Raw genomic sequence first — 16,693 nt, 5'->3', positions numbered from 1 at the left:
ATCGCGATCAATTTTTAGAACGATTTACTTTTTGCCTTTCTTACTAAAGAAAGGTATAGGTTTTACTTTACGCCGAACGTCATTTCCATCTTCGTAAATATGTCGATTCAGCATGAATTTTAAGCGGAAAAATCGCCAAAAAATCACGATTTTCGACGCTTCGTCGCCAAGTCGACAAGTTGTCAAGTTGAGCTTCGAATACTGGCGCGAGAATGCTGGCGCATCTATTTTGTGGCTCGACTTATACTCATTTTGTAGTAACTTGTCTACCGATGTTTCCTTCAATATGTAAGATATCGTAGCTTTTCGGTTTCTTTTGCCCTGTCCGTTTTTGCATAACTGTCCAATGTTTATGCAAAAACTTTTGTGACATAGGACATTCATCCGGCTACAATCAACTTGTTTCCCGTGCGCTTCTAAAATCGCCTAAATGTGGACTTCATTTTCGTAAGTTTATTTAACAGGGTTTATTGGATTCCAATAGGAGCTTTCTAAGCTTTTCATCGTTTATATCGTTTTCAAAGTGTTCAATGCTGGCGAATCCAATGGCTTTCTTCCTAAGGTTCTCGCGATTGAGTGTGTAGTGGTGCGGTTGTTAAAAATAGCTATCTCTGACTCTGTCACTCTCGTAGAAGCTGAATGGCTATCTTCCCTGCACCGTGCGGCACACGCGGTTCACTTGACCTTGTCTTGGAGCGCTGGTACGATGAACCAAAACACCAACACAGTCACACAAAAGGGCTCGTACCGAAACTAGAAAACCAAAACCGCGGTGTGCGTTGTTGGGAAGCTTGCTATGATCGCGTTTGTCATAATCGCTTGTTTGTACTCATAACACTCATAACACTCATAATATCATCATAATACTTTGCTTTCATCATAAGACTTTCTTTTGTGCTGACGTTATAAATAAACAAAGTTGATGTTATTAATTGAAAGAAGTTCTACCATTGTTATATTCTTAAGTAAGAAAGGCTCTTTCTCACCCCAGGTGGGATTAAATCGGGTTTTAATGCAATATCTCAGCCACCATAAGTCTAATATTCAATGTGGAAAAATAAAACATTTGTGAAATTATATGATCTTTTCGATAAAAATTATTTTGAAAATTTTGGAATCAAGACTAACATTTCAAATGGGCATAATATTCAATTTTTAGCCCTAGATTTCACATGTCACTGCAGTCAAACAAATTTTTTGACTTAAATTTCAATTTTTTCTCCAAGAAACAATTTTTTTTTTCTAAAAATCATAGTATAGCGGAGTTTTTCTTGTCTATTCTTATGGCTCAAAAGTTGTGGTTTTTATGTCTCCTACAACATATATATATATATATATATTTTTATTTTGAACATATAAAAAACATGTATTAAAAAAATCCAAATAGTCCTTACTAACCTACAACTTTGCCGAAGCCACCAAATTGATTAGAAAATTCCTTCAAAATTTACAGATTTTACTGATCGCACCCCTGCTTTAAGGAGCTCCCGATTAGCCACAGTTGACAAATTATTTTTCAAAACTTAAAAAAAACTTACTTGCTCATTTTCAACACAGCTAGTTATTACTTGATTTTAGTTAAAACGCCATTTAGAAGCTGTAGTTCGATGTCAAAGTACTGATATGCCAACATTAGGTGTTCGATAGAATTACATACTGTTCCCCAACTAACAATCGTGATAGTAAGGATTTGATATTGCATTTATAGAAAAAGCCATAAAATCGGTAGCGGAATTCTAAAAAAACAAGCAAACGCATTTTTTTTTTAATTCAGTACATATTTATAACAATCACTTTATTAACACGTAATATCGTAGATTCGTACAAAATGATCATCGCCACAACTCGCCAGCTGTAATTCGGCACCTGTCGTTGGCCGAAAAGCAAGCCTCTTCACCGTCAGGTGATGTCCGGAACTAAAACGTTAGAAAAAAATAGCTTTAGGTTTCATCTTTTAATTTTTTTTATCGAAACATACGCTTGATCAATCGTCACCAGCAACCGCCACTCGGCTCGTACCGAATACAGCAGAATGCTTCCCTTTTCCAACCCAACCGCCACCAGGTACTGCTGCTCGTCCATAATCGTCCTTCTGGCAAATGCTACCGCCGTCACCGATTCCCCCTTTAGATCTAGCGTAGCTCGCGCGGCGGGAACGCTTCCTTCACCGTCACGCACCGCCCACAGGACAACCTTACCCTCGCGGGAACCCGTTACAAAGTGGTCCGAGTCGTGCGCCCAGTCGCAGCACCAAATTATCCGCGTGTGAACGCTCGTTTGCTTGTTCGTTTGCGTGAGCAGTTGAAAGTCGCAGGTTTCCGGGGAGGGGTCCTCTTTGTTCTGGAACACGGAAAGGGTACGATCGCGGGAAACTGCCAGAAGAAGGGCGTTGTTGGGGGCGAAAGCGAGCTGGGTGACGGTCAGTTGGTGCGCTTGGAGCTTCTGTACGATTTTCCACGTGGAGGTGTTCCTGGAAATTCAAAGTTTTATTTTAAACTAAAATTTAAAAATATATGAATAATGCTTCCTTACCATATAAGAATCTTGGCATGTTCCACGGAAGTCGCCCGGCTAGCCGAGGCCAACCACCGTCCGTCGGAGGTAGCGGCCAACGCGTAGATTTCATACCCATGGCCGTACAGTTTTTGCATCTCAGGCCAAAGGGTGTTCTGCATAAGCGTCTCTTCCGTTGGGGGAGCGTTCATCGTCGTCGGGACGAAGTAGTGCTCCGGGTACATGTCCTTGACGTGTTTCTTGTCCGGTTCCGGCTCGGCGTCCACGTTGAACACGGGTTTGTTGGACAAACCTAGAGAGGGGACGGAGGCGCCCTGCGGGGTTGCTGGAACAAAAAAAAATATTATTCATTATCAATCTTCACAGCATCATTTCAGTTTCAAAATGTTACGTTGCCAGTTTTCCATAGCATAGCATTGGTGTCTACCCGTAGATGCTACTTCGTTATTGACCAGGACCTCCAAAAATTGCTCCGTGGACCACAGTAGGAACCAATCATCACCCCTTCGCAATTTTCAAAGGTCCCTATCATGCTGATCAATACCGACGCCGGCCACGACCAGTGGTAAGACACGGGGAAGTGGATGGGAATGTTAGCCGATACTTGAGTGATGGAGACCGCTAAATCGGCTGCGTCTCCGACAAAGTATCACATGAGTTTTGAGGGGTTTGTAAGATGGGTATGAGGTCAGGATTGACTGTGGTAGAAAATGCGACCATATACAATTTGTTTATAAGTTGAAATTTTAAAAATCTTAGGCAGCCGGATACATATTTGATTATTTAAAAAAAAATCAATCGAACGCGTGCCAACCGAGCATTAGTGCTATGAGATGGACTTATCAGTATAATTTTACTGTTTGTACAATTAAGATAACGCGAGCAAATTTCAAAACTAGTAAATAAAAGACGCTTTACTCTTGATAAAATGGATAGTTTGATGAGCTAATACTGCCAGTTGGAATGAAATATAACGATCAACAAATTTTAACCTTCCGATCAACGATGATAAAAGAAAGATTTATTAAAAAAAAAATCAAATAAAAGGTACCGAAAAATACGATGCAGAGTGACCGCGGGGTCCCGCTACTCACAATCGAATCTTAATAGCGATACAACGAAAATGGAAGAGATGGAAATGCAAAAACGAGTCTAGGTGTCCACGTGGTAATTTTCTATCCTAAATGTCAGCGTGTTTTTCGATAAACCAATCTATAGAAATGACTTTTTCACCGTGAAAATTTAACACATTATTTGAAAAATTAACGCACAATTTACCCGACGTTGTGCCTTCTGATCAACGATGATATAGGATGGGCTTTGAAATCACAAAACAAATCATGTCATCTTAATAAAAGCACAAAAAAACACCAATCACTGAAAAAAATTACGCCCGAAACACGAATAATCCTTAGCCTGTCCCATTTTGAGGTCATGTCGAGGAATTTCAGCTGCTCTATTCTTAAATGATAGATTATGATGTTAGGATCAATGTTTTCTTAGACAAGAAAAAATAATAAAATACTTTCTTGCACATCACTGTTTACACGAAATTAGATTCCAGATTCGGATTCAGCGGCCAAAATTACCATAAGAAAGCATAATACATATGCTTGCAACGTCTTGTAATTAGTTGGCCTTGCTTCTGAATTCTGAGAAATTTTGAAAATTGGCGCTTTTTTGCTCACTAAAACTCAAATATCTCGGCACTGGATGAGTGTCGAAATTGAATTTTCTCAAAAGGAAAAATGTTCGCCGTTTCCTACAAGCTGCATTCATTTGTTTTGCTGGGAAAAATGGGCTACCCTAAATTATATGAGCATTTCTGAAAAAAGTTTCGAAAAAATGCAATTTTTTCGACACACATCAGCCTGAGAAGCCAAAAACTTAAATTTTGGTCTAATATTGATAGTGCATTTTAATATATGGACAAAAACCTAACGTTTAAGCAAAATAAAACCAGATTGATCCAGTTTTGTATTGATTCCAAGCGATTTTAGAAAATTTGTTCAAAAAAGTTACTTTTTTCAGTAAATCGAATAGGGGGTGCGAAAAAGTATTTTATTATTTTTTCTTGTCCAAGAAAACATTGTTCCTAACATCATAATCTATTATTTAAGAAGAGAGCACCTGAAATTCCTCGACATGACCTCAAAATGGGACAGGCTAATAATCCTGCAAGGCGTGCGCGATCCCCCACCGCCCAAAATCGGCTGAAGCAAATTATGTAAATTCTGATCCAGCAGGTTACTTTGTCACAAAACTCGAAATGTTAAACAACAGCTGGCAGCTACCTTATAACACTGCAGGTTTTGTTAAATAGTTGGCTTGAAATTTATAAAATAGTTCTGGCTGTCAACATGCTTATGCGCCCTTTTCAAATGTTGCTCCAGAAATGTAACACCAAATTTGCAATCGAAGAGTTTATTAAAAACGTTACTTAATCCACCTTTAGGTGGTTGGTGCCTTCCTCTGATATATCCATATTGTTAAGCGAAAATGGCGTTACGGTTGGTGCACGCCCGAAATGTCAAAATCGCGCAGTGGTACCAACATTACAAACAAAGTGTGCAGTGGCTTTTGAGCCATACTTTGTTTCTAATGTTGGTACACTGCGCGATTTTGACATTTTGGGCGTGCACCTATTGTAACCTATAGAGTTATCTAAGCCCGATCTCACGCACACTAGAACGCCATTTGTTTTGCTGGCGGGTACAAAATTTAACCTCAATCTTTTTCGAATACGTACACGCAATACATGCGCACGTAGATAACTCTATTGTAATATAGTAATTTCATCCGAAATTAAATAAAATCCGATTTAAAAAAACTGCAGACTTTTTGTCACACTTTTTGACACAGACATCATTGGTAGAAAAGGTACGTTGAAGTTAGATGCTGTTCCCCTAAATGACAAAAAACAAACTCTTAGCCTCGCTCTTAGCCTTATTTTGTGCATTCCAAATCTTGAAAGAAAACGACGGTTTAAAAAACCCATGCAATCTTATGTCCCGTGGCGTTTACGTCGTTTTGGCGGTAGAATCAACTAATTGCATTGCTGGCAACAATTCCTCCTACTGGAAATATCAAAATTGTAAAAAAATTACGGCCGTACGAGCGATTGTTCCTCTTGCCCCATATGGTCGTCTTGCGCCACCATCCCCTATGTATTAAATTTTCGTCGAAAAAGTTTTCGACCAAAAAAATGTTACTACCCTGTTTGACAGATCTTTTTGTTTTGCCATCGTCTTCGTGTGATCTGGAGCTGTTTTTCGGTCTGTGCGATTTCAGCAGCTGGTCCTGTGAATTTTCTAGTGTTGACCGAAGCGAAACCTCTCGTCCATGATGACTTCCGATTGGGACGAAATCGAGCGGCTCGCTTCCGACTTCCAGAATGTCGTCAGCTGGACCAGCTTCCAAAGGTAGGTTCTTGCGATTTTTGCTGGAAGATGTGTCACTTTACTTTCCATTTCTTCTTGGACAGGTTGTCGGAATTGCGTCGAAGTGGTCATTCTGCTGATTGAGAAGGGCCTGCTGGAGGTGATTTACACGACCGATGGCAAGGAGTACTTGACGCAGGTTCATTTGAAGAAGAAGGTGCGGGACGAGATGTTTGTGCGGGGAGGACGCATTAATCTGATCGATTGGCCAATGTAGATCATTGCGAACAGGATTGTCTTTCCCTGGGTGCCAGAGGATGTGCAGCTGCTGGAGCACCACGATGGGCATGAATGTGGCGGAGCTGCGATAGGGTAAAGAAGGAGGAGGAAAAGGGAAGGACGGAGTGCCGAGCTTCCGTGGCCGTGAGGTTACGGGTTTCGCCTTGTAAGCGGAAGGTGATGGGTTCGATTCCTGTCTGGCTCGGCAAAGTCAGATCCCTTAAAAGAGTAAATATGCTCACTGGGAATACTGACCGGTAGGGGATGGGTTTCGACTTGCGGCGTGATGGGTTTCCAATCCAGAGGTCGTGAGTTCGATTCTCGTACCGGGATGATGAAGGTTTTTATTAAAGGACATTCGAGTAGGAAAATGAATAAAAATGCAAAGTGTGTACATATACAAGTAAATGTTTGAAAATTTATATCGTTTGTTTTATTGACACCGAAGATTCTTCGAGGAATTGCCGTCCCGTTGCCAAATGGTATGGTGTGGTTAGATGGCAATTTCGGCCCAACGAGGAAATAAAAGGAAACTTGAGAAGGTCTTTTGATTACGCACCTAAGGATGGGTTGCATGATTGACCCGGACCTAATCTTTATCAAAATATGTGAGATCAGGCTTCAAAAATGTGTACAAATAACACTTAAGTTCTTATAACTTTTGATGGGGTTATCAGATCATTAATGTTTTGGGCTCATTAGAAAGGTCTTTCAATTATCTAACTAACGATGGGTCGCATAATGTAACAGGCCATCATTTTCATAGAAATATTTGAGAATTGGCCTCAAAAATGTGTACAAATAACACTTAAGTGCTCATAACTCTTGATAGGGTTATCAGATCTTCAATGTTTTGGGCTCATTAGAAAGGTCTTTCAATTATCTAACTAACGATGGGCCGCATAGTGTAACCGGCCATCATTTTCATAGAAATATTTGAGAATTGGCCTCAAAAATGTGTACAAATAACACTTAAGTGCTCAAACTCTTGATAGGGTTATCAGATCTTCAATGTTTTGGGCTCGTTAGAAAGGTCTTTCGTTTATCCAACTAACGACGGGTCGCGTGATAGATCCGGACAACTTTTTCATCAAAATATTTAAGATCCGGCCTCTGAAATGTGTACAAATGACACTTAAGTGCTCATAACTTTTGATAGGGCTATCAGATCTTCAATTTTTTGGGCTCATTAGAAAGGTCTTATAAATACCTTTTCTAAAAATGTATGATCAGACAGGTTTTCTTACAAAAACCACCCTTTTTACAATCTTTCAAACTTTAGCCAGAATCGTTTTTTAAGCATAACTTTTGAAGTACTTTACTAAACGTTATGATATTAACTAGGGTCTTATGGGACCCCAAGGCGAATCGAATGAGACCAAAACGGTGTAAATCGGTTAAGCCAGTCCGGAGATAATCGAGTGCATATTTTTCGGTGCACGGACTCACATCCAGACACACGCACAGACATTTGTTCAGAATTTGATTCTGAGTCGATAGGTATACATGAAGGTGGGTCTACGAGGTCGAATTGAGAAGTTCATTTTTCGAGTGATTTTAAAGCCTTTCCTCAGTAAGGTGAGGAAGGCAAAAATGCATACAATGAAACATTTTCAGGATAAACTTATTTGAGGGTTAATTTTTTTTTTTTTTTTCGGGAGGGTGATCCAGCCGCACATCGTTGATGTCGAAACCTCTAAACTGGGCCCTCGTCCTGTCACGTCCGTCAGTAGTCTTGTCGTGCATTACAACTAGAACCAGATCTGCCAATGAATTAGTACACTTCGACCAAATAAACACTGACGCTGTATGGATCTGACTCTAGAATAAATGCACAGTTGTGTGTTATTCATAAGTCCAAAATGTTCAATTATTCATATAAGTCCAAATATTCATTTAAGGATAACTACCTAACTTGAATTGAATACAAGATTTAAAGTAACCTATCCGAAAGCTACTCTTATCTCAAATCCCCGAAATTTTAATCAATAGCCAAAAAATCTAGAACGTTTCTTTTAAAACCTGTCTGGCTTCTTTTAAAAACAGAAAAAAATAGATTAACAGTTCATATTTTACAAGTCGCTAATTGAAAAAGAGACGACCATTTGATCGTCAGGATTCCAGTAGATCCTCGATTCGCAACAATGCACAGTGGGCGAAAACCCACCTCTAATCCCATTAAATTGAAGCCGCTGTTTTTTTCTTCTGAAAAATAGTTTTTCTTATGTAAAAAAATCTCAGGAATCGATTGGCGCATAGCAAACCCACCGGAAATGACGGGAAAGGGTCCATTTTGCCCCATTTGTCCTAATAATTGGAATTTTCTGTATTTTCACTCTACTAGTTAACCATAGTAACATTTATAGGATATCTTTATACTTATTTTAATGTAAAATTAGCAGGGGAATCGAATGGTGATATTTTGGAACCATTTGGCGTGACCCATTTTGCCCTATGGGCCCTTTTTGGCGATTTTCGCTAATTTTACTCCTTTTTACAGCATTTAGCGTAGGAATTTCGTAAACTTATTTCTGCTATACGTGCAAAATCGGCACAAGAATCATAGAATGCTAATTTAGGATCACTTATAATAACCCGTTTTACCCCATGGGCCATTTTTTACTATTTTTCCTAATTTAATTTGTTTATAGGTGTTTTGCATATAATTGTAATAAACTAATCACTGGTAATTGTATAAAATGGCCATGAGAATTTAAAGGTATAATTTTGGAATTACTTGAAACGTCCTATTTTGCCCCATGCCCCCTTTTTAAAATATCTCATGTAATTTGAATTGTTTTTCGAAACAATTTGCAAAATATGGTGATAAATGAATTACTTTTTAATGTGTAAGATGTTCAGGTAAATTAAATCTTGATATTTTGGAATTGTTTGAAATAGCCCATTTTACCCCACTAGCCCTCTCATCATGTTTTAGGCCATTTAGTTCCTTTTAGAAGCGATTTGCATACAATACTTATTGCATAATGATAATTATCTGTGTTTTATGGACAAAAGAATTTAACATAGGTATTTTGGGATTATTTCGAACTGTACGCGATCAGTGCATCCTGCTCGTTCCCAATGTAAACATCAACAGCGTGACCAGAAATAACAGTTTGTAACTGATTGATCCTGTTGAAAAATAAATATGGCCGTTGCACATATTTTTTGAAGTTTATGTCCCTCAACATTTGAATGAAAAAAGTGTTTAAAATGCATTTTACACCTGCCCAGTTGTTTTGTAATCATTAGTTTTCAGAATATCTATGTTTTGACGATTTTTTTTGTCCGAGAAAAAAACTTTTTCGAAACTGTACATCTAAAGAAGTTTTTCTAATTACAAGAAACCTAATTCAACAATAATAAAATTAAGATGTTATGGAAAAAACATAATTGATTGATCTTCATAATCTTATTGATTATTTTTATCATGCTTATAAATATATAGATATTTTTATCATGCTTTAAACAGACTTATATTTCGTCGATCACAGATATTCAATAGACTGAATGACACATCTGGGCTCTCCTCGCAGTACTTAGCGGATTTGGTTGCCTATTTTTTAGATTGAGGATCTAGTAAATATTCGCCTTATCTTCCTGGAGCTTGATTCTCATTGATTATTTTCATTATTTCATTTAGTATTTAGTTGAAAAAAATGCTATAGAAGAATTCCATACTTCCTGCACGAAAAATCTATAATAGGGTGTTTATTTTCCCTGGATTTGAATTTCTCGAGAAACGGAAAAGTATTTGTAGAATCCTGGAAATTTCCGGGATCCCGAGATACTTTTAAAATAATAATAAAAAACATTTATCACTACATTCGTAATGTATTTAAATCTGTCCAAAATGCATTTTGAACAAGGAGAGCAGATATTTCAGATATTATAATTTTTATATATTTTTAAAGCATCAAATGCTTTTTGGAAATGCATTGTAATTATTATTTATTGAATGTTTATTTAAAATCAACAACAATTCTTTATCCAATGCGATTTATATTAAATAAGTTTTGCATGTTAAATATATTTTCTTATTTAGTATTAATATGTATGTAAAAGCTTGACAAACAAATTATGTATTGGATAATGATAACGATAATATCAATGTTAAATTTTAAAATAAGTTTAAAATTTAGAATATTTTTTTTAAATTTTCTTTTATTTCCATATAAGTCACAATCGCCAACTGAAGCAAATCTGGACTAAAGTCTGATTAGGGACAATAGATTTTCCAGCAATAAATTTCTGATTTAACCGAAATCAAAAATAAAATACCCACCTTTTAAAGTATATAAAATTACAGAGAAAATATTTTAAAAGAAATAAATTTTCAGATCAGAACACTAAAATTTAAAAAAATCTTCAATAAGCCAAATTAATATGCCTAATAAAAAAAAATGCTGACAAAATCCTTACCAAGTATTCAGTTAAACAACCAAATCAAAATTTCCAGTCCAAAATAGTTTTTTTCAATTTCGGGAAAACCTGGACAAAAAATAAAAAAACTCCCGGGATTCGGAAATTTTCAGTTAAGGCAAATTTCCATGAAATCCTGAGATGATCGCACTAACCAATAAAAATAAACTCAGAAATGGTTTTTTTGGAGTTATTGAGTTATTTATTGATTCTCGATTTCATTTGCAGATTAAACTTAACAAAATCTTTACAAAAAAAATCGTATGTAAGAGATTTTCTTTGTAAATTTTTTTACCTCTCCTCACTTTCGCAAGTGAGAAAAGTACTCCAGATCATTTAAATGATTATTATTAAATATTATTATTTTTTTAGCTTTATTTTAAAGGAGTCTAATGCGTAAACCAGATTATAAAAAGGCAATATTTTTTTGTGCTTTGAAGGAACCAATAATTAATTCATGGATATTTCCAGCTAAGGCAACACAAAATAATTGAATGCAAAACAAATAAAATTATTGTCAAGTTTTTGGAAACCAGCATTTGATTCATTCTAATGCTTGTATTCCTGTATTTTTATTTAAAATATGTGAGCAGATAATATTTTGAACAATATTTTATTTATTCCATTTTGCATCATAAATCTGTCCATACAAATCTTCATAGCTGTTCGTATTAGTCTTTACAAAAAATGTATCTTGATACTAAGAAGACTTTAGCAAACAAGAGTTTTGTTTTGAAATAATAACTATAGCCAACAATGGCAATAGACTTTCAAATGAATTTGTAGGGAAATGTAGTAAAAAATAATACAACAAAATTATGTATTTTTACATCAGGTTATCAAGTGGATTTGCGTCAACAAGAAGAATGAATGAATGATAATTAGAAAAGAAACCAAAAACAATTGTCTTAAAAAACATAAAATATTATTGATTGTTGAAAAAGATTAGTATTTTATTCCATTTTTTAATGTTAATTAAGTGTTTGATGAACTTTTTGTTTAATTCAATGAACAAAATAATTAAGTAAAAAGTAAATCTTTCCCAGTTCCTATGGGAACACCCTTGAAGAGTATCGGGCCGGCATTTACAAAGCGGCTTCAGTGGCAATTTCATTCTCAACTTAATGTTAACATGTTAAGGTTAATGTTAACATTCCATAGGCCACCTTCCTAAGGTGTCGTGACAAGGTCCAGTTTGTGACGATACACTACCTTCCCTTTACTAAGCAATCGAATCCAGAAGAGAAACGATCACTAGTTGTGTTGGTCCGAGCCGGGATCTGAACCCCGATCTACCGCTTACTAGGCGGGAGCGTTACCACTAGGCTACGTGGCTCACTCTAAAATAAATATTTAGCCTGATATTTAATCTTTTTTATGATGCAAATTTATTAGAATCAAAAATCTGTACCGCAATAAAATAAGCCTTCTTAAATATTCCAAAAATAATGAGAAAAATAAAATCATAATAAAAAATAAATTTAGCAAACAATTTTGAATATATTCCAAAAAAAAATAGAAAAAAATATGAAAAAGATTTTTTTCAAAACGTATTTTGTGAAAGCTTTTATATGTTTTTATTCACTTATTTTTTTTTTCAATTGAATAGCTGTGATCGCTATAATACATTTATTTTTAAATCGATCAGTTGAGTTAATCCACTAAGATTATGAAGATCAATCAATAAAGTTTTCATTACATCACATCCTAATTTTATTTTTTAATGGAGTTGTTGAATTAGGTTTCTTGTATTTATTAATTTTTCAACAGGATCAATCAGTTACAAACTGTTATTTCTGGTCACGCTGTTGATGTTTACATTGGGAACGAGCAGGATGCACTGATCGCGTACAGTTCGAAATAATCCCAAAATACCTATGTTAAATTCTTTTGTCCATAAAACACAGATAATTATCATTATGCAATAAGTATTGTATGCAAATCGCTTCTAAAAGGAACTAAATGGCCTAAAACATGATGAGAGGGCTAGTGGGGTAAAATGGGCTATTTCAAACAATTCCAAAATATCAAGATTTAATTTACTTGAACATCTTACACATTAAAAAGTAATTCATTTATCACCATATTTTGCAAATTGTTTCGAAAAACAATTCAAATTACATGAGATATTTTAAAAAGGGGGCATGGGGCAAAATAGGACGTTTCAAGTAATTCCAAAATTATACCTTTAAATTCTCATGGCCATTTTATACAATTACCAGTGATTAGTTTATTACAATTATATGCAAAACACCTATAAACAAATTAAATTAGGAAAAATAGTAAAAAATGGCCCATGGGGTAAAACGGGTTATTATAAGTGGTCCTAAATAAGCATTCTATGATTCTTGTGCCGATTTTGCACGTATAGCAGAAATAAGTTTACGAAATTCCTACGCTAAATGCTGTAAAAAGGAGTAAAATTAGCGAAAATCGCCAAAAAGGGCCCATAGGGCAAAATGGGTCACGCCAAATGGTTCCAAAATATCACCATTCGATTCCCCTGCTAATTTTACATTAAAATAAGTATAAAGATATCCTATAAATGTTACTATGGTTAACTAGTAGAGTGAAAATACAGAAAATTCCAATTATTAGGACAAATGGGGCAAAATGGACCCTTTCCCGTCATTTCCGGTGGGTTTGCTATGCGCCAATCGATTCCTGAGATTTTTTTACATAAGAAAAACTATTTTTCAGAAGAAAAAAACAGCGGCTTCAATTTAATGGGATTAGAGGTGGGTTTTCGCCCACTGTGATCGTTTATAACTTACTTTTAAGAATCTCCTCTCCATCTCCGTCCGCCTCCCTCGCCACACCACAAAGCTGCCGGAAATTCTCCACAAAGTTCCCGGGCGCCTGAAAGACGCGCACAATCTTTTCTTCGGCCCCGCTCGCCAACCGATACCGCGAAAGCAACGCCAAACACTGCATATCGTAACCGTGCACCTGCGGCCGCGCAATTTCGTGCCATGTCCGTGCTTTGCTCCACTCGGCGTGAATCCGAGTCGTCTGGTCGGCGGAGAGGGTGACAAGGAAGTGTCCTCCTTGGGGGTCCCAAGCGAGGTCGCGCACGGCGCTAAAGTGACCTCCGATGATGGTTCCGGGCGTCCAGAGAGTTGGGTTGGTTGGATCTTGATGCCACAGGTGGAGACTGCCTTGGAAACCGTGGCCGATGATGGACTTGCCGTCGGGGGAGAATTTCCCGCCGTAGAATCCGAGCGAGGAACCGCCCACTTCACCGACGCGGACACTTTCGTACCAAATGCCGGAATCGGGTGAGGGTGACCAAATTGTTAGGGTTTTGTCGATTGAAGAGGACAGCAGACGAAGCTGGGCGTCTTGTTTGTTGAAGTGAACGCCGTAGACCCACCCTTCGTGGCCTTGTAGAACCGATTCCAGCGAAAGAGCGTAGTGAAAGCTTGTTCCCTCGAGCTCAACGCTGAAGACGCGTTCCTCGAGGACAATGTCCTCGTCGGCGGAGAATTCTTCGAAGGATCTCTGCGCCCGAACCTGGTCTCTCGGCGAAACTCTCCACAGTCGGATGAAGCTGTCTTGAGATGAGCTGGCCAGCAGCAGATCCTCTCCCTCCGTCACGCAATCCAACCCACGAACCCAGTCCGAGTGTCCGGCCAGCTTTTCAGCCACAACAAACTGATCCCCCGAGGCTACATAAAGCGTAACCAGATCGTTGTCCGTCGCGCAGGCCAACATCACTCCTCCAGAACGTGGCAACGTACAGAACTTCAACGCAAAACAGTAACCCGTCCGGAGGTCGATCGTTTGAAAGCACTCAAACTGGTCTCCCTCGCGGCGCCACAGCTTAACACTGCTATCCGCCGACCCCGTGGCCACCAGTAGCCCGTCTCGTTGGTGGTAAATGGCCTCCACCTGGGTCACTCCCTTGGAGTGTCCTTTGAGGGTGTACTTAACCCCTTCTCGACTATCCCACAGCACACAGGTCCCATCATCCGATCCAGATAGCAAATCGACCGTTTGTTCCGCCGGCGGAACGTTCCGAATCTTCTTCACGGTGTTGACGCGTGCGGTGTGACCGTACAGGGTTCTTACGATTTTGGACGATCCTTGGAACTAGAATGATGATAATTTAGTTATGATGAAGACGATTCAAAACATGTTAAAGGCAATCACATTGGAATCGAAGACGGCAATCGCATGGCATGCGGCGAAGTAAATCAGCCCGTCTTCGCCCCAGTCCAGTGATTCCGGCGTGCGGTTGCAGGCCGCCGAAGTGTAGCGGTTGGAGGTGATCATCGTTTGTTGGTTTTTCTCTCACTAAAGTCTGGAAATTTACTGATTCAAAAATAATAACCGTAAATGATTCAGAGCAGCCAAAACAGCAACGGCATGTGCGGTGGGTGGTAAATATTTACTTTTTTGGGAGAAACGTCAAAATGCTTCGAAAATTGGTTAGAATTTAGATTTTGGTTAGAATGTGCACGCTAAAATTATTAGAGTGATTTTTTCAGTTAAATTTACAAAATATTACAACGGAGTGCTAAATTGGGTACTAAAGCCCTATGTAATTTTTTATGTACAACGGTAAAAAACACGATTAAAAACCATTTCTGATCACTTTTTTTCATTTTAAGGCAAAATTTTTTTTGACAGGACAACATTTCTCTGACTGACGGACGGGGCCGACAACGGCCCGAAAACGGCCGGACGGCTCGACAAAACGGCCCGAATTCACTGATATAAAAATACTAATCGTGAATGATTTAGAACTGCCAAAACAGCAACGGCATGTGCGGTGGGTGGTAAATATTTACATTTTAGGAGAAACGTCAAAATGCTTCGAAAATTAGTTAGAATTTATTTTTTGTTTAGAATGTGCACGCAAAAATGATTTGAGTGATTTGTTCAGTTAAATTTACATAAATACAGAATATTAACACAGAGTGCTAAATTTGCGCAATTTGCCCAACGCAAAAAACAGCATATATCGCAGGGATATAGAGTTATCTACGTGCGCATGTATTGCGTGTTTGTACAAAATTTGTACCAAAATTTGTACCCGCCAGCAAAAACAAATGGTAAGCAATTGCAACATGTGCGTGAGATCGGGCTTAGATAGCTCTATTGACAGCTTTTTGTTTTGACAAGGAGTTTGTAATTTTTGGGTTAAATTGTATTTTTTTTTTACTGCAGTGACCTCGATTTGATTAAAACCTCGATTAAAACCAAATACTCTTCACACATACTAATGCGTAAGCTCTTCGAGGTTTAGGGTGACTGTCAAACGTTCTAGGCATTTACAGTGGTGCCAGGGGGCTGGTTAATAAGCAAGAGAGTAATACTAATGTTTTTAACACTTGTTTTCTGTATTTTGAATTCAAAAATTTAAAAAAAAATAATCTTAAAATTTCTAAATTTTAAAAATTTTTAATCTTTAAATTTCTACATTTTTTTTTGTTTTAATTTTCAAATTTCTAAATCTCTTTCACCAATTGTTTTCAAACGAACGGAGTGACTTTTTAGTTTGACACCCTTTTCACGGGGCTTACACTTACTACCAAACGCGACCAAACGTTTAGTTTGACTTTGACAAATCAAACGGGGTACAAACTAAAATGTGTCAAACGAAAAAGTGACTAATCATCGGGGTGTAAGTGTATTTTTATTTAGAAATTTCTGATTTTTTAATCAATTTTTTTAAATATTTTTTATGCTATAAATATTCTTTAAAAAATAATCTTTTTTTGTTTTTTTTTTTAATTCCAATAGAGTCTTGAGGCTTTATTTTTAAGTACTACAAAAAAACATGATTGAAAACCATCTCTGATCCCTTTTTTTTCATTTTAGAGCAAAAAAAATGACAAGACAACATTTTTAGATGGATCAACTATCTTGTCAACTATGGTTCTCCTTAAATTAAAAAAATAATAAATTAAAAAGAATATCCAGCTCTGTGAGAACTCTGCTAGAATCCTGCTAGAACGTCGTGCCTGGGATGGCTTCATGGTTCGGTTGAAGCGGTCATTGCGCTTGTGATTGTTGGGAGTAAATAAAAAAAGACTAAAAAAAATTAATAAATATTAATGCAAAAAATAATGAAATTCTGAAATGAAAGC

At 37.3% G+C, this 16,693-nt stretch overlaps 1 protein-coding gene across 1 annotated transcript; it reads right to left on the bottom strand.

Moving 5' to 3' along the window:
* Positions 1 to 1,749: 1,749 nt before the first annotated feature.
* Positions 1,750 to 14,980, bottom strand: LOC120415750 (elongator complex protein 2). Its single transcript, XM_039577358.2, has 5 exons — positions 14,751 to 14,980; positions 13,373 to 14,690; positions 2,533 to 2,839; positions 1,979 to 2,470; positions 1,750 to 1,916 (listed from the first exon to the last, which is right to left on the bottom strand). The coding sequence occupies exons 1-5, from the start codon at positions 14,871 to 14,873 to the stop codon at positions 1,799 to 1,801; spliced, it is 2,358 nt and encodes a 785-aa protein (XP_039433292.1). The 5' UTR covers positions 14,874 to 14,980; the 3' UTR covers positions 1,750 to 1,798.
* Between the last annotated feature and the right edge of the window lie 1,713 nt (positions 14,981 to 16,693).

The sequence above is a fragment of the Culex pipiens genome, chromosome 3 (assembly GCF_016801865.2).
Source record: "Culex pipiens pallens isolate TS chromosome 3, TS_CPP_V2, whole genome shotgun sequence".
In the NCBI taxonomy this organism is placed as follows: domain Eukaryota; kingdom Metazoa; phylum Arthropoda; class Insecta; order Diptera; family Culicidae; genus Culex; species Culex pipiens.
The sequence above is the reverse complement of the archived record's forward strand: the minus strand, read 5'-3'. Positions and strand labels throughout refer to the sequence as shown.

Bases quoted from the DNA above. Each gene is read 5' to 3' on its own strand.
- LOC120415750 (XM_039577358.2), bottom strand. From the start codon at position 14,873: ATGATCACCTCCAACCGCTACACTTCGGCGGCCTGCAACCGCACGCCG. The intron at 14,691-14,750 runs GTGATTGCCTTT...TCATCATTCTAG, and splicing joins TTGCCGTCTTCGATTCCAAT to TTCCAAGGATCGTCCAAAAT. The intron at 2,840-13,372 runs GTAAGTTATAAA...TTTTTGTTCCAG, and splicing joins TGGAGAGGAGATTCTTAAAA to CAACCCCGCAGGGCGCCTCC.